Below are 24,739 nucleotides of genomic sequence, written 5' to 3' on the forward strand. Positions count from 1 at the left end.
ACTTCTGGACTTAAATTTCTTTCCAGAAACTTTTCTTAAGCCTTGGAAATACAAAAAAAGTTCACAGAGACTCAGGTCAGGTGAACAATGTGGATGTTTTACAACTTCACCTTTTCAGAAGCCAAAAAATGACTTAATAACCTCGCACTTGTGAGAGGAGACATTGTCGTGTATAAGACGGACTCCTGACCATCCTTTGCTTGGACATTTCTTATTCTAAAACTTTTTCACTTTCTTCAGTATATTTCTTGTAGAATTGTCCAGTGACTGTATGTCCAGATGGACAAGACACTTGGACAACTGGCTCACTAGAATTGAAGAAAATTGCTTACAACATCTTTTTCGAACTTATAGTTCTCTTGGCAATACAGGGGCGTTTTTGATCTTTTATCTTCCATTGCTTATCAGCCCTTTTCTGTGGCTCAAACATGTGCACCAATGTTTCGTCACCCGTTAGCAAGTTAGAAATAACTAGACTATCACAGCCTTTGTATGTTTTCAAAAGTTTTCAGGCACATTTAAGGCGTTGTTTCACTTGCTCCTTAGTGAGCAAATGAGGTACCCACCAAATGCAAACCTTTCTCATGTCAAAACGATTTTTCAAATTTTAAAGTGTTTGCACACTGCCTTCTGATATGCCATTACAAATGTCTATATCTTTCACCCACACTCGCGCATCCTGTTCGACCAGTGTTTACAGCAGCAACGTTTGGCTTGGTATAGAGGTTTTAGGCCTACCAGAACGGGTATCATCTTTGACAGATAATTCCCCAGCTTTAAAAGATTTAACCCACTGATGTCCATATATACCACACAATTCATCAAATATCTGCTTTCAATTAATGTGGCATTTAATATAGATACGAATTTCAGTCTTTTCTTCCATTTTACAATGTGACAAGTAAATTTGTCAGTGTATACAGCTGCATGCATTTCAGTTTCAAAAATATACAGTGAAAAGTGATACGCCCCCTGGCAGCTATGTTTTTTAACGAATTGACGTAATTTGAATAATCTTGGCAGAGAGTCACATAAGGTTGGGTTTAACGTCGCACCGACACATTTTAGTCATATGGCGACTTTCCAGCTTTGATGGTGGAGGAAGACCCCAGGTGCCCCTCCGTGCATTATTTCATCACGAGCGGGCACCTGGGTAGAACCACCGACCTTCCGTTAGCCAGCTGGATGGCTTCCTCACATGAAGAATTAAACACCCCGAGGGAGGCTCGAACCCACATCGATGAGGGGCAAGTGATTTGAAGTCAGCGACAGTAACCACTCGGCCACGGAGGCCCGGAGTTTGTGAGAAGTCATTTTGAAATTTGGCCAGCAGTTTCATACGAAAAGATTTTTCAAGTTTCCATTATATATATATTCAGGTAAGTGACCATGCCCTCCGACAGCCATGTTTTTGACAAATCGGAATAATCTGAACAAACTTGGTACAGGGTCATACAGATACCATTTTGTGTGAATTTATTTTAAAATTGGGACAGCTGTTTCAAACAAAAAGATCTTTAAAGTTTCCGCTTAAACTGACCATGTCCCCTATCTGCGTTGTTTTGTGACAAATCAGAATAATTTTTGTAGAGATTTACGAAAGGACCATTTCTGTGACATTATTTCAAGATTAGGCTAGTGGTTTGGGAGGAAATGCCATTGCAGATTTTTCCTTCTTTTAGCTCTGGTGGCCCCTATCCAAGGAGAACTGTTTGAACACTTTTGGAAGAGGACCACTCAACGAACGTCCAGGACAAGTTTCATCAACTTTCAACAAACAGCTTCCGATAGAATGCTGTTTGAAGATAAGTGTGTATGGACGAGCAGACGCCGAAAAGTGAGTGATCACAACAGCTCATCCAAAACACTTTGTACTCAGACGAGTTAAAGAAAAAACGATTAGCACTTTAGTATTATATTGGTTTATTTAATAGCATTAAACATTGCCAGTAACACACACCATCACTATTTCTCAGTATAGTCTCTTTTTGACCGAATAGAAAAAAATTAACAGCACAATGATCTAATAATTTGACAAACATTTACCAAGCATGTTCTCTAAAGCTTGTCATTCACTTAATTACCTTGATAATGAGTATTGTCAATTTCACCACTATTTAAGACATTGCTAAACTATCCAGTCATTCTCTCATTTTTCCTTTTGATAAACAACTTTTAGCCGAAGTATTTAGTGAAATTTTCAATCGTTTGTCACAACATTACAATGCAGATCATTTTGTGATAGTAAAGAAACGCCTATTTACTGAAATCAACTCAGTTAATATCAAGAATTGCAAGCTTCTACCATACAAAACAGTTTTGTTTTAAACTACCATGTAGGATAGTATATACAGTGCATCAATGTGAACTGCAGTGCTTTCAAGAACTTCAGGGACTCTTATATGGCATGAAAAACAGATTTATATTACATTCATATTGATCTTGAATAAAAATATATAGATACCCTAATGATCGTGACATGTCTATGATTAAAATGTTTCGCAAAGGCAAATGCTCTGTGCAAATGTTTGTCAAATTATCAATTGTAAAGGTTCTTATATGGCTAAACATCTCATCAAAAATTCTACCTCCTGTTAACCATACAACATATGTTCGATCATTCTATGCCATTTTGGAATGCATAGATGTCCTTAATTTTTTATGTAAATCTGTATTTCATCTGGCTAGAATGGTCGATTTCTTACCAGAACTTGAAACATGTTCTCCATGAGCAACTAACATACCAACCAGAAGTGTAGGATATGTTTGTTAGTTTGTTTCGTTGAACACCTAACCCTAGTGTCTGTGACAAACACTAGTGAGATATGTAAATTATTCTTACTACTGGTACAATCAATACATGTATCTCATCAAAACTGTCAATTCCTTACTATTTTGACAGCAGAATATTTATTTATTTATTTATTTGGGTTTACGGTGCACCAACATAGTATAGGTTATATGGTGCCAAACAGGACTACAAATTTCGGTTTCACATCTCATTTACATCGAAATAAACAGAAAGGGCAAGCTTATCTATATATAATAAATGAATTTAGTCATAGAATGTTATTTGCTAGAATAGGAAATTGTTGTAATGTTCAGAATACATATGTATCCTAGTGGGTGTAACATGGAGTAAGGGGAACAACTCTTGAAGAGATAATGAGCCATATACAGAATATCACACATTTCCTTATCTAACAAAAAGAAAACAACTAAAATATACATAATATACAGTTCTTTTGAACAAGAACCGTTTCTGAGAAATTGTGTGATACTATAAAAAGCAATATGTAACCATTTAATAGATAAGTTACAGTGTCACTGTATTTCAATACAATGACATGAAAAATCATTGTAACAGTGTCATTGTATTTCAATACAATGGTGTGAAATCATTCCAGTACATATGGTAAGAATTATTACAGCCATCAAGTTGATATAATTACTGGGGTTGGAACAAGTAACGCATGATATCTTAATGAGGTTGAGATTTCATACTTGTATGGGTACTTGTGCACTTATAACATATAAAATTATTTCAATCAATGACTATGATGTAAAAATTAAGAACATAAACTTTAACAATATTTGAGACAATTCATGGTTCAGACTTAAATTAATAAAGTTCTGTGTTTTCATGGCATTTTTTAGGGTCACAGACTTTATATAAATGGATGACCTTGGGTGCTTCTAACAAATAGATAGTGTGTCCTTCAAATTTCAGTTCTGAAATTTATCTGGAATACGAATTCCTATACATCTTATTTAATACAGTTTTGAAATCTGCATTAACATCATCACTGCTCACTTATTTCTTTTCGCATCTGATGACCCCAACCTTTTCAGAATTTTCAATTGCTGTTATCTTTCAGAAAGAAGTTTTTCTTGGTCAGTGTGAACTGTGTAGACATTTTCATAAACACTTGTTAAATCTAGTTTTGACATAAATCCATGTGAAATTAACTACTTCATTCATATTTCAATCTTTAGCAGACACTTCTAATTAAGTACACAAAGTAATAAAAAATTTGGAAACTCACACAAGAATTCAAACCTCAACCTCTTGATGATCCTTTAATAACTGAATACATTCATTAAAAACTAGGAATTCATAACATATACAAATGAAGAACTTTGTAATAATAGTTAAACTATTAAGAGCCAAGAATCACATCTCTGTTTAAACAAAATGTTTCATATATTTTCGTCAAGAATGGTTTATTACAGAACATGATAAATATATGTGTTAGGTCAAATTAATTTACAGTTCTCTTTGCACAGTAGTTTCATTTTCTGATAGAATAGTCGCCAAAGTGCAACACTACATTGTATCTGAATACAACACATTTGGTTAAGTACAACACTACTGTATTTGATACACTTTTACCTCAACACAACACAACTGTATCAAGGTCTGTATCTATATATAGATACAACAGTTTGGCATCAAAGCAATGTTATGCATTATATTAGCACAGAATCGTAACATTTCTCAGAGAAAGACTCGCATACCTATTACACTGTATTACACAAGACGCAGTTTAATCAAGAGAATTAGTGTAAAGCAACTTGTACAGCATACAGCACAATTATCTAACGTAATACTGAGGGCTGAATAGAAAACGGTCTAACTCAAACTTACAACAGTTTTCCAATAAGCGCTCAAAATATCAAATGAGCCGTGCCATGAGAAAACCAACATAGTGGGTTTGTGACCAGCATGGATCCAGACCAGCCTGCGCATCCGCGCAGTCTGGTCAGGATCCATGCTGTTCGCTTTTAAAGCCTACTGCAATTAGAGAAACCATTAGCGAACAGCATGGATCCTGACCAGACTGCGCGGATGCGCAGACTGGTCTGGATCCATGCTGGTCGCACACCCACTATGTTGATTTTCTCATGGCACGGCTCAAATAGTACAGATATAACAATGATCTCATAACACATGATTTTCATTTTCATTAATATGTGCACCATGAAAACACTGCTGCTACAACTGTTCTGGAAAGTAAAGTAACTTATGAAACTTTAGGAAATTTATAAACTGCCCAAAACTTTAAAGGTACCAGTAAACCTTTCTTAAACTGCAGATAAAAAGAAGAAATGATTTTAGCTTTTTATTCTTAAATTTCCCTGTCATCATCTGAAGCAATCTGTGATCAGTGTACAGCTTATAGTAATATTTTTACCTTTTGCAATTTGTATCTAACATACTGTGTATATATGAATGAGAAACATAATGGAATATCGAGTAGGGAGGCATTTTGCTTCTTTTTATCATTTTATCCATCACTGTATTAGGAGCATTTTTAAGAAAAATTGACCAACTCCAATGGCCGAAAAATCTGTAAGTAAGTAGAATTTAAATGTTCAAAAAAACAAAACAACTGACTGTGCCATATTTATAAGCGTGCATTGGAACAAATTAAACAGGTACATCTGAAGCTTTTGTTATCCTTCACCTTTAAGAAACAGAAAGAAAAGGGAAGATATCAATTCCATAATCCTGTATCAAGTACGTGAAAATGCCAGTAAAATTCGCTGTTACCATGGTAATAGCTAACCAATATATGAGCCACGCCACGAGAAAACCAACATAGTGCATTTGCAACCAGCATGGATCCAGACCAGCCTGCGCATCAGCGCAGTCTGGTCTGGATCCCTGCTGTTCACTAACTGTTTCTCTAATTGCAATAGGCTTTAAAAGCAAACAGCATGGATTCTGACCAGACTGCGCGGAGGCGCAAGCTGGTCTGGATCCATGCTGGTCACAACTATGTTGGTTTTCTCATGGTGCGGCTCATATTAAAACATGTAAGCATAGCAAGGAGTATAGCTGACAATGATCTTAGCAAACTAAACATCAACACTTAAGCAAGAGGAAATTACTCAAAATTAGATGGAAGTACTATATAATTTCATACACATTTTGGCAGAAAAAATGAAACAAATAAACTAGCACATACAGCATCAGGCTATCCTCTGTCTAACTGATTAAGGCAGCAGACATATAATGACAATTTGCATATAACATATTCTCCGTTTGAAATTTTTGCATACTTTGGTTTTATGGAATGCCACAGGTGCATTGAATAACATTTACATTTGAAAAATGCTTAACTGCTTAAAAAGCAAATGTAATCATTGGGAAATGTCATTACCTGTCCACTACCTTAACATAAATTTACGATGACAAGAAATATGATGGGTTGGAGCAATAAATATATTCAAATATCTATTACCGGTACACGAGATATCTTAAATTCTTTTATTACATATAAATGAGATACCTAATCTTAAAATTTGTCACAAAGTTTTCTCCATATACATTTATGGTATTGTTGCAATGACCTTACATAATGTAAATACTTGCATCTTTCATATTCCTACTATATTTTATTTGTATTTGTAATTCCAACATGCTAAAGTATGGTTTAATGGCTTTCTAGCAGATAAATAATTCATGTATTTGGACAGGTTCTTCAAATAACTCATTAAATCCGGACATTTTTTTTTTGCTCAATAACAAATACAAGGTTCTATAAAAACTTGTAAAACAGTGAAAAGTGATTTCCATTTTTCGTAAGTTAGGAAACACTTTTGTTTACCTTGATCATTTTCATTATATGTTTAACCAGCATTACAAATCATGAATAGGAAATGATGTAAAAATTGTTACAACATTAACATTGAAATATAAATGAGTGTGCACAATTTATCAACGACAAACCTCACAATGAAGATGAGCCATAAAAAGTACAACTTGCTCTTACATAACAGCCTTATCCATATTTCTATTCATGAATTTAATTTAAAACTTAGAGCCTAGGAAACAGAAGTTTCAACAAGGGTTTCATTAATTACTGAAGTAGAAAGTGGAAGATGTGTAATAGAAAGGTGTCTTGGGTTTCACCGACTTAAAATTTTATAGCTACAGGAAAAGTAACCAGGGCTTTAGAGATCACTATAGCAGGGGGATTTCCCCGCGTTCTGGCCCCAAATGAAACCTCTGCTTTGTTCCACCAAATCCATAATGGGGCTTTTTTCTTGGAACTGCAATTTTATTTTGCAAGATCTAGATACAGACTGTACATTATTACATATGTCTGAAGAGGTAGAAGCAATATATTTTTGAATTTTTCAAATATCTCATAAAGTGAAAAATTAAATTTCAAAATTTCATGGTGTCAAAAAATACCTGAACTTTACAAAGAAAATCCTTTTTTTCTTCCAAAAAATTTAAAATGAATGAAGATATTTCAGAAATTAAATCTTATTTTTTTTTTTTTAAATCCTATTAGTTTTTTTTAGAATTATGTACAACATTAATGTTAATATTTTGTATCTCAAGAATATTCAACAAGAAAAAACTGGTAATGGAAAAGATGAATTCAACAGTAGTTACAAAAATAACCAATGTAATATATAGCTCAAACATGTAAACCTTCAATTTTCAATTTTGTTTTTATTTAAAAAAATCAAATCCACAAATCAATGTTAGGGGTGATTTTTTTTTTACTGAAAACCTTTTAACCAACCACAGAACAGGGAATCTTCAGCGTAAGTTTGGCTTTTTTTGTTCACAACTTTGTATGAGCCGCACCATGAGAAAACCAACATAGTGGCTTTGCGACCAGCGTGGATCCAGACCAGCCTGCGCATCCGCGCAGTCTGGTCAGGATCCATGCTGTTCGCTTATGGTTTCTCTAATGGCAATAGACTTTGAAAGCGAACAGCATGGATCCAGACCAGACTGTGCAGATGCGCAGGCTGGTCTGGATCCATGCTGGTTGCAAACCCACTATGTTGTTTTTCTCATGGCATGGCTCATATACAGAAATGCTTCTTTTCCTTCAGTAGCTTGTATCATAGTTTGTGCAGTGGTAATACTGATTAACCTTCAGCCTACTGTCGGCAAGAGACTTTGCTTCTGCGACCAGTGCAGACCAAAATACTGTGCAGGTTGATCATGGTCTGCACTGTTCGCTCTTCAGTCAGTATATTTTCAATTAACACCCCCTCGAGTAATAAGTGGTACTGCCCAACTTGAATGATAGTCCAGTCCATTTTAGAAATATAGCAGGGTGAAAGTTGAAGTCCCTGTGTGTTATAAATTTGAATGTAGCTCTAACTGCAAATACAGAAAAGTCATTGTGAATATCTGCAAATCTAGATGGGATGTTTTTTATGCATGGTAACTAATTCATTCAATTTAGCATAATTAAAGTCTCTAAAAGCTACAAAAAAATGTAGCAAAAACAAAATTTTACCTTACACTTATACCAAATACCAAACCAAAATGTATCCATATCAGTTCTGAACATTTGTATAAGTGTGGAACAATATGTTTTAACCAAGTCTAGCTGTTAACTAAAATCACATGCTCCTGAATTGCACAAGCAAAAAAAAATAATAACATTAAAAACGTGCCAAGAAGACTAACAGGGTGAAGACATTTAAACTAAGTATAGACTGCAGAGGAAGCTTCTGAACTATTTTGAAAAGTTTGTTCAATGTCAGTGGCAAAATACCTAAACAAATCATTTATGCAAAGCTTTTCATTTATTATTATTATCTGGATTTGAAGTTCTGATCTTAATAAAACTTGGATCAAATTTCGATAATTCTAATACCCAAAATTATGCAAATTTTCAGTTAAATCCTTACTACCTGTGTCATATATACAGTAGATGTAAAATATCAGTTGCAGAGTCTTGTCTAAATTTTCTTATTCTAACACATTGACAAATATTTGAGCCGTGCCATGAGAAAACCAACATAGTGGGTGTGCGACCAGCATGGATCCAGACCAGCCTGCGCATTCGCGCAGTCTGGTCAGGCTCCATGCTGTTCGCTTTTAAAGCCTATTGGAATTGGAGAAACTATTAGCGAACAGCATGGATCCTGACCAGACTGCGTGGATGCGCAGGCTGGTCTGGATCCATGCTGGTCGCATACCCACTATGTTGGTTTTCCCATGGCACGGCTCATTTACTTTATTCTCTATCCTTGTAACCTACAATCCACTCTACCCTTAATGAAATAAAGTGAGCAAGCAATGAAAGCACATGGCTGAAAACAATGTCAGTGCACAGTCTTGATATATATCCTATCACTCATAGAGAGTCAAAAATCTAAATATGCACCCAAGTGTTATTTCTATAGGTCAATAAATAAATCAATCATATAAATCCACAATACAGTTAAAGGGAAAACAAATTCAACTATACATAATTTTTTCATAAATCTGTGTCTATTTTTTCTTTAATGTTTGTTTTCAGTGAGGTGGTGGTTCCCGGTCTGATGCTTTTGTAGCTGGTAAATGCTTCACCATATTTCGCTTTGCAGTAGGCGGATTCATACGCCCATCTCTATCCCGCCCAGCAGACCCAGGCCTCCCTGGTAATGGCTGTGGGTTGTCCGCTGTATCATACCCAGATCCTCCCCTAGCATTTAATGATAAATTATTTGACAAATCTACGGCATTCTGCATCATCGCACCTTGCCGCATACTGTGCAAGGCTTGACTGTGGCGTTCCCGTTCCCCCTGGCTTTGGTAATGGAGAGAGCTCTGTCTTACCCCTCGATTTGACTGACTCCCCGATGCTCCCTTACCGTTATGAGGTGTAAAACTGCTTGTGGCTTTTTGTTTAGTCCCAACTTTATCTACGGTCTTAGTTCCTATAGTTTTACTACCAACACCCGTCGCACCCCCGTTGCTTTGACTAAGGGCTTCCGTCGTATTTTTTGTTGTGACCACTGCAATTTCTTTTGCAACAGCCCCAGCCCCTTCCAAAGGGACAGGGGAATCACTCTTAACATTTTCTTTTTCACTTTCTTCTGATAATGATGTAAACGCTAATGTTTCTGTCAGTTTATCAATATTTTCTAACGTATTATCATTGATTTGTAAGTGTTCCGTTAGAGTTGACAGTAAGAGCTCCTGAACGAACAAGCTACGGTTGGATCGTTCTTGTTGTATTTCTGTAGAACTTTCATCTATCACAGGCTCTGTACATCTACAACATAAAGCAAAATGATCAAACATTCCTTCCAATTCTTAGAAGTATAAAGGTGAAGAGAATCAAATACAATTCAGTTGTATCTGCCTTGGTAACCACCAGTATTAAACAACCACCTGCCTTAAGCACCCAATCAATTAACAGTCCAAATCTACTTTCGATTTTAATTTCAACTTGTCTAGGCAGCAACCTGGTTCTCCATTTTCTGGCTGTTTAGTACAGGTTTGACTGTATTCAATTCATTGCTGACTGTTTAGTACAGTTTGACTGTATTCAATTCATTGCTGGCTGTTTAGTACAGGTTTGACTGTATTCAATTCATTGCTGGCTGTTTAGTACAGGTTTGACTGTATTCAATTCACTGAAGTTAGGAAACAGTCATCCCAACTGTCTCCTGAGGGAACAGGGATAACCAAAGGACTAATCATATTTGAAATAAATGTTTTATGAATTCCCTAATTTATTTCTGAAAAATGCCCAATTACAGAGGTTAAGTTCTAAAAGGAACTAACATGTGCAGGGATCGAATTTAGCGGTCGCTAACTCGCAAAATTCGAATAAGAATAACAAAATGCGAGTAAAAAATCATGGCACACGAATATTTTTGCGGTAACGTTCGAAAATCGTGGAATTCACTCAAACTGTCCGTTGCTCCTTAAAAACTCATTTGGGATAGTTAATTTACCAATAATCATGTGACCGCTTGTAGACACTTGTTGCTTTATAGGCCTAACTAAACTAAAGGAACCAGCTTGGGAGCCATCTGGTCTATCGCGTAATGGCTGCCAGGTATTTGAACACTAATTTTTCACTTGGTATGGCAACAAGCTAGTTTAGAACTGTTTAAATTTCATTGTGGATGTATTTTTGACATTTTGGTAGGAAAAATGGGTGTATTTGGAGAAGTGAAGCTCAATTTTAGTACGAGTAGTACTTCCAGGTCACAGCAGTGTGATTTTGATGTCAGTTTACAGTAAGCAAATTATGTGACCAGAGAAATCTCTCTTAGAAGATATATGACCCCTACTTTTCTCTTCATTTTATATCAGTTTAAAATGAGTTAAGGATTTGTTCTCTGAAATGGGTCTAGCTATGTTTGGTAGCTCTTTAAAAAAGGCCAGTTTTATATAGAATATATAGGGAAAACTATTTACCTTATTGTGACCTATACAAATGTAATTATCAGATATCTAATTAAACGTCTAGACAATATTTATTTTGGTTTTGGTCAGTGATTAGCAAAGTTCTGCGGAAATGGAGAAGAAAATAACAAGTTTTTTCGTGTAAAAAAGGCCCGCGGAGACCGAAATTGCTAGCAACACTAGGGGCAGTGACCTGAAAAAAACACTAAAACATCCGAGTCCAGTCAAAAGTCCAAAGAATCATGGAGTACGTTGGCTCGTATCGTACTTACGAAACTAGAAAGTGACTCCCTGGCCTGTCCGGACCATGAACTTTTATATAAACCAAAGAACAGCAATAAACTTAATAAATTGAGCACATAAAAAGCTTTTAAATAATTGCTAGTGGAACCCATCTTTTTGCTAGTAGAAAAAAAATGACACTAGCAAAAATTGGGGAAAAAAAAATAAATTCGATCCCTGATGTGTAACAATTTTTCATTAAAAATAAACAGTGCTCTGAAATGGTTAACACGACTACAGTGGAACAAAACCTTTATTAGATGCTCTAGATCAGGCAAAAGAAGTTCTATAGATCTATGATGTGCACAAAGCAATGGTTTGGGAAGGGCAACAATTAAAACTTTTAAGGATTTTAGCTTGATTCCGATTCCATTGAAAGCAACTTAAATTCAGACGCACTGATATACATGCACAACTCTACAGCGCTCGACAAATCCACCTGTACGCTTGTAAATTTTACATGAGTAGAAATCAGTTCCGGACGAGTGGAACTTGCTGTAGTACTTGTCCTGTGGGACATGTGTAACTTTTTACAACAAATAAATAAATCTTATTAAAATAAAGCCATGAAGAAGCCAAACAGCTAAATGATAAAAGTTAATTTGCTGTTCGCATCTTAAAAGTTGCCCAACTCCAATTTACGGTGCCACATTATGAATGCATTAGCTAGACGCTCTAAAGAACAAGATTCCGGTATGTACTGTACCGTTTTCAACGGATCTAAACCAGACACTGTCTGTAGAAATAGCATTTTCTTAGTGAATTACAGTACAAATTATAGCAGGACGACTGAAATTCTAGGCAGCTCGTCCTACAGGACAAGTTGCTTTCAAAGGATTTTTCAAGCCCTGCTCTACAAAATGTATATTATGCATCCAAAATTTTTTGAATAAATTAACATTTAAATATACAACATATCAATTTCTGAAATAATTATTGTATTGAGGTCTATGTATTCATGAATTTTGTGTAGAATCAACTGACGACAATAAATCCTGCTAAACTAATAATATTCCCAAAAGATCATATCTAATAACCATCCTGATACTTCTCCCCATGCAAATCAGAGAAAAATGACAAAAGGATCACAATAATTGCTACTTAAAAATCCTTCATTTACATATATTTACCTGTCACAGGTGATACTACTTGTAATATTGAACCAACTTCACCTTAAGTGAATCTGGAATTTGACTCACCAGACATCCCTAGACTGCCTGTCTAACATTCGAAGCAAAATCTGACCAGCACTTTCAGCATAGAATATTTTCAAAGATTTCCATAGTCATATGGAAAAAACTACCAATTTGAAGAAATTTGGTGCAGGGTCACCCAAGGAACAATGTTAAAATATTTTGAAATTCAAATCATCAATCATCACAGGTGAAAATTTTCAGCTAAATAGGAAAAATTACCCCTGCCCCCTTGAGGTAATGAAAATGAAATATTTGAAGGAATTTATATTTCACCCAAGGAATATTGCTTTGAAATTATTTTGAAATCGAGCCACCAGTCTCAGCTTTTTTAAGTTAGTCATGTAAGGAAAACTAGCCCAATGGTGGCCATTTTCTTTTAACAAAGGGGCTGGGGTAAGGTTTAAAAGGGAGCACGAAAGATTATTACCTATACAATTTGAAAATATGATAAACAAGAGCTCGACTATTCAAAGCATTGATAGAGGTATAGGGTCAAAATATTACCAGAGATTTTCAGACAAAAATAAAGGAATAGATAAGACAAACAATGTACCTGCATTTGTGTATTTGGATAAGTCTTGCACTATATGGTAATGTGTGAGCAAGATGGTAAGCAAGTGTTCAAAGTCATATATCAAACAGACAAAATACCGAATGGTATGCAAAACGTAACTAATTTCTATGTCCAAAAAAAGGCCATAACTGAGCTAAAGTCCTTGTCCTAGGTATATAGACTATGATGGTAAACAAGTGGTCAAAGTTTCAAAGTCATATGACAAACAGGTTAGGCAAAATACGGACTGGTACGAAAAACTTAACTGATTTCAAATTCCAAAAAGGGCCATAATTCAGCCAAAATAGTTGGCAGAGTTATGTACTCTTGCCTACAGATGGAAATCATGATGATAAGCAAGTGTTCAACGTTTCAAAGCCACATGTCAAATAGTTTTGACAAAACATGGACCTAAACAAAAACTGAATCAATCTCCAAGTCCAAACACGGCCATAAGTCAGCCAAAATCCTTGACAGAGTTTAATACGACTCTTGCCTACAGACAGAAATCATGATGATAAACAATTGTTCAAACTTTCAAAGCCACATGTCAAATAGTTTTGACAAAACAGGGACTTGTACAAAAATTGTACCAATTTCTAAGTCCAAAAAGGGCCATAATTCAACCAAAATAGTTGACAGAGTTATGTACTCTTGCCTACAGATAGAGACTATTATAATAAACAAGTGATAGAAGTTTCAAAGCCATATATCAAACACTTTACACAAAATGTGAACTGGTACGAAAAACTTAACCAAGATTTCTAAGTTAAATGGGGCCATAACTCAGCCAAAATCTTTGATGGAGTTATGTACTCTTGCCTACAACTGAAAATGGTGATGGTAAACAAGTGTTGAAAGTTTCAAAGCTTTATCTCAAAGACTTTGTCAAAAAGTGGACTGGTACGAAAAACTTAACCAAGGTGTGACGCCGATGCTGATGCCGTGGCAAGTAGGATAGCTCTACTTATTCTTCGAATAGTCGGGCTAAAAACAGACACTCTCTTACCTTGAAAGTAGATACAAGGAATTTGAACTAGAGTTGTTATTGTTTCCACCTCCTGTAGCACCCTGGCTCTCCGCGTTAGCTGTTACCCCAGCAGCTGCTGCTGTTTTGGCCGCTTCTGCCTGCCTCCGTGGAGTACGCTCCAACTGTTGCCTGAAAATCAACGGAACACTGTGATTGCTCACATTATCAATTTTTAAAAGAACAACATAAAAGAACACAACACAATTCTACACCAATCATATAAAACTGAAACTAAGATAGACATTAAAATCTACTACATTCAAAATGGAAATTCTGACCAACATTGCATGATTTTAGAACAACTTTCAATTTCCTTCAGGAACTCCCATGGGTTTAAAATACTAAACTGTCTATCTTCTTTCCAATAATGCCAAAATGATAGACAAAATACTGAGTATGTATTCATTTTGGGTCAATTTCTTGTCTCAATTCAGAATATTATTTGATGTCTTTCTCAGTATGTGAATATTGAGAGATGTTCAGCACTACTTTATTTTTTTTTTAAACAAAACCACCTGAAAAATTGTCACAATTGGTATAACATACACAAAGAAGACTGTAAAAACAATCTAAGGTTTTTAAAACATTTCACACTGTTTAAATAACTTCTGCTAGAACTCAACTAAACACTTTTAAATCACAACAAGCATGGTTAAATTGGTTTCAGTACAAGGAAAATTTACAACACTTTTAAGATAAATCAAATCAATTCAACCTTCGTTACCCACCCATCCATAAAACAACACCACAAACTTCACGAGCTCAAAAATATGATGCATTATGAATGAAATAGGAAGTCCAATTACAAAACATCCCAACAGACAGAATAAACACTATACACTTTATGAGCCATAGCTATTTTGGATCAGAACTAATTTCTAAAAATAGCTTAATGTATCTTCCAAGAAGTTCCAAGGCAATTTACAAATGAGTTATTACTGTACACTTTCTCATGGTAACCAAATTTGATCTAATTTATCTCTAGATGAATCAAGAAACATAGTGATAAATAGAGGTATGAAGACTGATCAAACAACTGATGGACTGCAACTGTTTGTGTCCTAGTGGTAAGCATAAACTCTGAAATTTACAATCCCCTAACTATCACAGATATTTTGATATCTTCACCTATCTAAACAAGAACTGTCACTAATGCAGGGTTCCCACAAAGCAGAGAATATAAAATTCCCTGACTTTTCACTGACTTTTCCCTGACCAAAGTCCAATTTTCCCTGACCAAAACGCTCCGTGTTCACAAGTTTAGCTGGGCATAGATTTATAAATACTGGCGTCAATTCTCTGTATCAGCTAAATTTTGTCACCTTTCTTGTTATAATGATAACAATGGTGTAAATAAAGTTTTTTCCAGTTAAACAAACCACTATAGTATTGTAATAAGATGCAACAGGCAAAAAAGTCCATATTATTCGCTGAAAGACTACTATGACCATGTTTTGGGTTTTACTACCGGATAAGTTCAAACGAATGTATAACATTCTGTGAACAATTGCCCTTATTCATACATGATTTTTTATAGAAAATAGCATTTTTTCACTAAAATGGTAGGCCCATTGCAGACTTAATAACACAGTCATGTATGCTGCAATATATGTAGAAGTTATTTGTTTTGTTTTATATTACTGTGTAGTTCAGTTTGCATTGTAAAAATAATAATATAAAATTAGACATGAATTCAATTAGACATGCCAGTTTATTTTCTAAAGTTAAAAATTTCTGAACTCAGTAGTATGGAATAAATAATACTTTCACCAAAAATAAAACCTGGAATTAACTAAACTGCTGCAGCTGCAACATGTAAACGTATCATTATTTAATATGATTAACAAGAGCACTGCCTTTCGGGTACAGACACTCGTCTGATTTTTTTGTCTCTGTGAAATATTGTCCTACGAATGATTTTCTAAGTCCAAAAGGGGCCATAATTCTTTCAAAAAGCAATGTAGAGTTATGGTACTTACTGTGCAGAGCCAGCTTTTAATGGCGAATAAATGCTTCAAGTTTTAAAGCAATAGCTTTGACTGTTAAGGAGAAAACCTAAACGCAAAACATAACCAAGAAATCTGATATTTTTAAGTCCAAAAGGGACCACAATTTTTGCAAAAAGCAGGATGGAGTTATGTTTCTTGCTGTACATGCCAACTATTGATGGTGAACAAGTGTTGCAAGTTTTAACACAATAGCTTTGATAGTTTAGGAGAAAAGCTGACCTAAACATAAAACTTAACCGGGCAACGCTGATGCCAACGCTAATGCAGGTCAAGTGATGACAATAACTTATCTTTTTTTTCTCAAAAAATCAGATGAGCTAAGAATTGTAATGCTGAGTTACTATTCCAACTGGAAAGAACTTTCCTCAGCATTCCTTAGTCAAATTTCCATGCAAGCATAACTGACAGAATGTAACAGTAACTGTTATGGCTTTTATGTCATACACTAGTCTTGTTAAACAGTCTTATAGATAGACTATAATATTTGGATATGAAATACAGAATAATTTTATAGTGCTAACTAAGATATTTGCAAAACTGATAGGTTTAAACTAAAATTTAAGAAACTGCCATAGCCTTTTATTACATTCTTTCTGCTTTTTACAAATTGATTCCTAAACCCTCAACCTGTAATTCCGAATTTCCCTGACTTTTCCCCAACTTCCGCCCAATTTCCAAATTTCCCTGACCAATTACAAAATTCCCTGACTTTTCCCTGACCTTGAAAAAAATATGTTTTTCACTGACTTTTCCCTGACCGTGGGAACCCTAAATGGTGACAAATGCCCCCGCAGCACCTTGACCTTTGACCTGGTGACCCCAAAGTCAGTAGGGGTCGTGTACTCAATAATTACTATCAGCATGTTAAGTTTGAAGGTCCTGGGTGCAGTGGTTCGCGAGTAAAGTGTCTTCATGCAAAAAGTTAACGTTGTGACGAACGAACGGACAGTTGAAAACTAATATGCCTCCCTTTGGGGGCATAAAAAAACTAGAGCTGTCACCGGAGTGATAATTATACCCCACAATACTGTCTTGTCACAGAAGTAAGCCAATGTCAAAGTCAAACCTCAAAATCAATAGGGGTCGTCTGCTGGTCATGATCAACGTCCGTATTAAGCTTCGTGATCCTACATGTAGGCCAGTGTTCTCAAGTTATTGTCTGGAAATTGTTTAACTGTTCCAGGTGACACTGTGACCTTGATCTTTGACCTCAAAATCAAGAGGGGTCATCTGCAGATCATGACCAACCTCCCTATCAACTTTCATGATCCTAAGTCCAAGTGTTCTCAAGTTACCATCCGGAAACTGTTTAACTGTTCCGGGTCATTGTGACCTTGACCTACTACCCTCTAAGTCGAAACTGACCTGTATTGTATAATGTTACACCTGTGCACCAAAAATTACTTAAATCTGTCCAGCCTTTCATGAGTTATTGTCCGGAATCCATGAAAACCAACGGACCGACTGACACACTGACCGACATGCTCACTCCTATATATCCCCCTCAAACTGTTTGTGGGGGTATAAAACTTTTCCTATCTTTTTTACATGATAAACTGACTCCATGTACAAATATACTTCCAACTCCAGCTCGAGCAAAATGTAATCTGATCACAGTATGCTGCAATGTCACTAGTATTGCACAAGTCCTTTCCCTAATATCACTAGTACTGCACAAGTCCTTTCCCTAATATCACTAGTATTGCACTAGTCTTTTCCCTAATATCACTAGTATAGCACTAGTCTTTTCCCTATTATCACTAGAATTGCACTACCCCTTTCGTTAATATCACTAGTATCGTACTAGTCTTTTCCCTTATATCACTAGAATTGCACTACCCTTTTCCCTAATATCATTAGTATCGCACTAGTCTTTTCCCTAATATCACTAGAATTGCACTACCCCTTTCCCCAATATCACTAGTATTGCACTAGTCATTTCCCTAATATCACTAGAATTGCACTACCCCTTTCCCTAATATCACACTAGTCTTTTCCCTAATATCACTAGTATTGCACTAGTCTTTTCCCTAATATCACTAGAATTGCACTACCCCTTTCCCTAATATCACTAGTATCACACTAGTTTTTCCCTAATGTCACTAGTATTGCACTACCCCTTTCCCTAATATCACTAGTATCGCACTAGTCTTTTCCCTAATATCACTAGAATTGCACTAGTCCTTTCCCTAATATTAGTAGTGTCACAGTAGTCTTCTCCCTAATATCACTAGATTTTTTTGTTTTTGTTGGGTTTAACATCACACCAAAACAATTACAGGTCACTGATTTTCCAGCTTTGATGATAGAGGAAGACTTAAGGTGCTCCTCCTTGTATTATTTTATCACTGGCGAGCACCTGGATAGATCCACTGACCTTCTGTAAGCCAGCTGGATGGCTTCTTCACAGAAAGAATTCAACACCAGTGAGGGACAAGTCAAGTGATTCGACGTCAGCAAGATTATTTGTTTGTTTGTTTGTTTTGGGTTTAACGCCATTTTTCAACAGTATTTCAGTCATGTAACGGCGGGCAGTTAACCTAACCAGTGTTCCTAGGTTCTGTACCAGTACAAACCTGTTCTCCGCAAGTAACTGCCAACTTCCCCACATGAATTATCAGAGGTGGAGGACTAATGATTTCAGACACAATGTCGTTAATCAAATAGTCACGGAGAACATACGCCCCGCCCGAGGATCGAACTCGCGACCCGGCGATCCGTAGACCAACGCTCTTACCTACTGAGCTAAGCGGGCGGGCGTCAGCAAGATTAACTACTCGGCCACACAGGCCCCTGTATTGCACAAGTCCTTTCTCTAATACTTTTAGCATAGCATTAATCCTCTCTCCTAATATCCCTAGTATTGCAATAGTCAAAATAAGCCTTAATGGCCACCCAGAGCTTTAAGGACAAGCAAATTACCTGGTTGTCTGTAGTTGCATTTCAAGCTGTTGTAATTGTGATGTGACGCTCTGAGCCGCTGCAGCCCTGCTCCGAACACTCGAAAGTTGGGATAATAACTCTGCTATAGGGTCCATTGCCTCCCGTCCACTGGGAGACAACCCAGTTAACGTAGTGCCACCGGACGAAAAGTGCATATTTGTTGCACGGCGTGTACGTGCACCACTCACACCTCGACCTGGATGTGGAATTCTTCTCACATGACGAATACCAGTAGGTTCCTCTTGAGCATAGTTAAGGACAAACAGTGATCTTTTGTAAAATTTGAACACAAGGAAAATGTTTGTCAGGTTTTGATAATTCTATTCAATACTATTATGTTCAAATTAATTTATATGTAAGTTTTGCTTTTCAGTTATCAGTGATTTATAAGAACTGTGGGCAGTGAATGTCTACTTACATTTGGGATTACAGTATCAAAAATTATGGAAACACCTATTTTACACTAGGAATGGGCTTTTATAACACTGTGGGGCACCAAGAAAAGGCATTAGCCATAGCAGCAAATCAAAATGGCCTGCACACTCCCAATTCTGCCACCTACGGTATGATCTACCTTAATTCGTTTAACTTAAGCATTATGTTTCCCAAGAAACCATTCATTTCTTTAGCACCACCCATAAAACAATCTCTTAATATATCTTACAATCATCACAGAATCAACATTTTCTGACTTCTGGACAATAAAAAAAAAAGAGCATACATTGTACACATCTGTATTCAAATAAGTCCTCTTTGTCAAAAGTTTTATGAAAATCTTTATACATAAATCGTTACATTATCTACTTGTTGCCACAGAAACCACATTCTGAACAACAAAATAAAAGGAGGTTCATATTCTCAAAACTTCCCTAAATATTTCAGACCTGAAGTTAAATTAAAAGCCTGGTAATCTACTTTCTAAAACCTGAGATATCCTTTTAAATACTAATAAAGGGAACTTCTGGAACCCTGGCCTGATAATGAAACATGTTCTTGAAGTTCTTGTTTTCTAAATAAACTGTTCTTTAGAACTAAGTGCACACTCAGCTTTTCAAAGGGAATGGACCGGGACAGGCATACAGACTAACTGACATTTTTAATGTCTAACATTAATGATTTTAGGCACTTCTGTCTAGTTTTGTACATAAAAGGATATGAATTCTCTAGGTGCTCTATGCTCTAACGTTAGATGAGCAGCGAAGTCATCTGTAACATGATTAGGGTCACCACCAGGTAATGATGCACATATTGGACAAACCTGAAAAATACAAATTCAATTTTTAAAATTCCCTCGTATTTAGAAGTTAATCATTTGAGGTTTAACTACAGGGAAATGACACTGAGACATACAGATTGAGAACACTGAGACATACAGATTGAGAAGACGACTCCATTTACCCATAACAACCCACATGCACATAAAAAGTTCTAACACGCATGAAAACCATCAACATTACATTTATAAGGCATCTGAAGGTACATTGTACAAGAATAGTGACTTTTGAGTCCACAACTTAACCAGTTGGCAATTGAGTCTTACATGATAACCACTGCAACTGTTACTGACAAATATTCAGTTTTCATATAGACATTCTCTTTCAAGACCTAATTGCATTGTAAATTTGATCTATTGTGAAATCATTCATATTGGTGGGGGACTAATTTTCATGGATTTCGAAGTGGAATCAATCCACAAACTTTAATCCCAACAAACAAGTAAAATTCCCATTCATTTTATGTTCAAAAGTTGAAATCTGTGAATGCATATCCCCGCAAAATTGCCATTTTGACCAAAACCACTTAATTTCAAGCCCACAAAATTAAACGATTTTAGAGTAAATAAAAAATGGACCCAACTTTGCAATCATACATTACATATAACATAATTCCTTTTAAAACCTTTGACTTACCAGTCTGATTTAGGAAATATTTAAGCTAAAGTAAAACAATACATACCACTTCAACTGACGTATCAGCGTGTTCTGCGGTCACATGTTCTTGTAACAAAGCCTCTGTAAATCCCATTTTGGAGCAATATGGACAAGAAAAAGCCTGGGGCTGCTCAGCAGTTAAAGCCTCACCACCATAAAATATATCTGTAACATATTACATAATAACATTTAGGATAAAATCGTAACACATGTTAAGAGTAGAGTTATTCTAAAATTCAACAGATGTTGTGTTCTGTAATTCAATCTTCATATTAAACCTTTCAGTATCTCTGTCCCAACTGTATTAATTATCAAGTGCTTTTCATTGGACAACTGGGAAGGGACAGTGACATCAGGGTGAGTACAACAACCATCAATATTCTTCAAATAGTTCATCTTAAAAGGATCAACTGCAGAAAACTCTGACATAAAATTCTCAAGCATTAATTTATGTGCATGTCTACTTCATGTTGCTGATGGATACCAAGTTCCATTTCTACCAGACGGAAACTTTGTGTTACTTTGTTCAAAAGGTTGTCACACAGGTAAAGTTCAAAAAAGGGGTATAAATCAAAAAGTTTATCATCAAACACACAAATCCTCACAATATGCACATGTCCACTTCATGTTTATGATGTATTGGTGCTACATCTCATCTGAATTGAATGGAAAATGTAGGAGTTGAGTACATGGTACAGATTTTCCAATCAAAAAAAAGGGGCATAAGTCTAAAAAATAACAATACAAAAGGACAGTCCCGACGATATTTGTGCATCCACTTTATCCTTACATCAAAAAAAAAAAATTAGGTGGCATATTATAAAAGGAAAAGATGACATGTGCATGTCCATTTCATGCTTATGATGCATACCAAGTTTCTTTGCACTGGATGGAATCTGTGGGAGTCGAGTACACAAGATACAGATGTAGTTGTAGTATGATAAAGTCACTCAAAAATTTATAATCAGACATATAAGTCCCAAAAATATGAGCATGTCTGCTTCACATGGATGATGTGTACCAACTAACCAAGTATTATTTGAACTCGGCAAAAGCTATAGGCAGACACATGGGAAGTGTGATAGATGGAATGACAGACCGAAGGGCAGCTCAAACACTGTCTTTGATGCCAGAAGCATAAAAAACATTTAATAACCATAAATTTGCTTCAGGTAATGTCTCCAGTAAAACAGTAATTAGCTTACCGAAATCTGATCTAGTGATGATACACTGTACAGGATGATCTGTTGTGTGACGTGTTGTAGTAGCTCCAGCCTCGTAACATGTTGCACACAAGTCATAGTCATAACATATCAAACATTTGTATCGCTTCCCGCGGAAATTACTTTTCAAACAGGAATCACAGCTTACACCTGGAATGATAATAAAAAACTTTTTAACAACTCCAATATCTTTCACCACTTTGGGCATTATATATACAGTTGAAACTCGGTATCTCGAAGTCGCTTATAAATCTTAAAATTCCAGCTATATTAAAGACATTTTCAAGTCTCGTCCCTAAAAAAAACTTGCTCAAAATATCTTTTTATGTCGAATTACAGTTATCTATTGGAAGTAAAATGCTCAGTCCTACGGAATTTGAGATACAGATTTTCGACTATATTTTGTTCAGATTTAGGTCCGATTGTGTCACTTAGTATTGAAATAAAAAACATCCATTTACAAAATTTCAGTGACCTGAAAACACATTTTATTTCAGACAATATCAGTTATCACCAATTTGTCCTAGAGTAGAAATCTGTGACAGCCAATTTTGACCATTCGTGATATTAAAATGAAACAATGTGTTTGTGGTGATTACTGTGCAAACCTTGTTTAAACTTTTTGTTTTAAATAATGCTGCCAGACTCCTCCCGAGGTAGGATTGAAGAGTCAGAACAGGGCAGGTAGGTAGCATTAAGTAATTACATTAAATTCCAAGAGAATCCAGGAATGTGTTTAAATTTTTTATTAATGAGGTCTGCTTTCATATTGGTCTTGGAAGATAGATTCATCAGGCCTAAAATTGTGTCACCTTGGCACCCGAACAGTTATATTATTTTCTTAAATTTGACATGTTATGAACCAAGATAGATGATGACACTTGGTAAAACATTAATGAATCAAACTTTCCTGAAATAATTTACAACCCTCCTTTAAATAGAACAATACATGCAACATCCAATATATCTTTGATTATTTCTCTGCTGTTCTGTATCAATTTGAAGTCTTTGCAACTAACTAGGGTTATTTTCAACTGCTTACCGTCTTTTAACAGAATCATTCCACAGTGAGTGTATATCAAAATCCCCTTGATCAAAATCCCCTCCACTGAAAAATGACTGGGTGTTACAAAATCCCCTTCATACTTTTGCAGGGGATATCATAATCCCCTCTGTGATTTTCATTACAGATATATAGATATCAGTGCTCCAAATTAAATTATGTTTGCTAAAGGCATTGTATTTACGTGCTTTATGCAATAGACTTTTAAATTGTGTATAGTTGTATTTGAACTTGATGAAATAAGTAAAAATCACAGAGGGGATTATGATACCCCTGCAAAAGTATGAAGGGGATTTTGTAACACCCTGTCATTTTTCAGTGGAGGGGATTTTGATCAAGGGGATTTTGATTGTCTCTCATTCCACAGTATATAATGATTTGCAAGAAAAGGAAGTGAAAGTAGAAGTGGTTGCCATCACATTACATAAATTATCTTATCACAGCCTCTCTAATTTGAAAAGAAACGAAATAACGAAATATTTCAACAACAACCAAAAGCGTGATGTGACAGGCACGTATACGCTAACATTTTGGAAAAGTAACAAACGCTGCAATTCAGAAATCAGACTGCCAGCCATTTTGCCGTTTTGAAGAAGCACCTTGAACTGCACTCACCCTCATGACGGGACATTCTAGCCAAACGGCTGAACTGAAATGATATGTTCTCCAATTATGAATTTTCTACAATATATCTAGAAGTCAAATATGGCAGTATTTTATTCTATAAGTCAGCCTGTTCAGCGATTTATTAGTTTGGTTTCTTGTTGTGGTTGGATTTTCTCATCTTATGGTGGAAAATATGACGTCACGGATAATCACGTTTAGAGAACGAGAATATTAATAATTCAATACATTTTTCAAATAAACGACAATTTCCAAAAATAAGAACCCTAATTTGAAATACAATTTGAAATAATGCATAAAGGCATTTTTTAAGAAAAATATCTAAATAATGAGGGCGAGTAAAAAAAAATAATTATACGAAATGGACTGAAATGGTTTCACATTTAATGCGAATCGAGCTGTTTAAACGAAATGAATCTAAGAGAATTTCTAATATACTAGTTTTCAGATAATTTTATTTCATATAACATAATATATGTTTGACTATATATAATAAATAGATTGTATTTATTCAAAATGAATATTCTTCCAGTAGCCTATCAGTTTTTTTATTCCTGATTATCTTAAGCGGTACTTAGGCCTCGAGATCTGGTCTCTGGCAGCAGATCTTTCACAGGTTTAACTACATGCTATGTGCTATTACATTGTCTTTTATTTTACATCTTTCCTACTATATGTTTTAACTGTTTATCCTTGTTATATATAGTCGGTTAAA

General features: G+C 35.6%; 1 protein-coding gene across 2 annotated transcripts; it reads right to left on the bottom strand.

The window, feature by feature from the left end:
* Positions 1–1,906: 1,906 nt before the first annotated feature.
* On the bottom strand, positions 1,907–24,219 carry LOC128559464 (E3 ubiquitin-protein ligase KCMF1-like). Of its 2 annotated transcripts, none has more exons than XM_053551197.1 (7): positions 24,016–24,219; positions 22,320–22,487; positions 21,140–21,279; positions 20,340–20,441; positions 19,163–19,425; positions 14,211–14,360; positions 1,907–10,025 (listed from the first exon to the last, which is right to left on the bottom strand). In XM_053551197.1, the coding sequence occupies exons 1-7, from the start codon at positions 24,029–24,031 to the stop codon at positions 9,284–9,286; spliced, it is 1,581 nt and encodes a 526-aa protein (XP_053407172.1). In that variant the 5' UTR covers positions 24,032–24,219; the 3' UTR covers positions 1,907–9,283. The 2 variants fall into 2 exon arrangements, with proteins under 2 accessions (XP_053407172.1, XP_053407171.1); XM_053551196.1 differs by having other exon boundaries at positions 14,211–14,378.
* Positions 24,220–24,739: the final 520 nt, after the last annotated feature.

The sequence above is a fragment of the Mercenaria mercenaria genome, chromosome 9 (assembly GCF_021730395.1).
Source record: "Mercenaria mercenaria strain notata chromosome 9, MADL_Memer_1, whole genome shotgun sequence".
Classification (NCBI taxonomy): domain Eukaryota; kingdom Metazoa; phylum Mollusca; class Bivalvia; order Venerida; family Veneridae; genus Mercenaria; species Mercenaria mercenaria.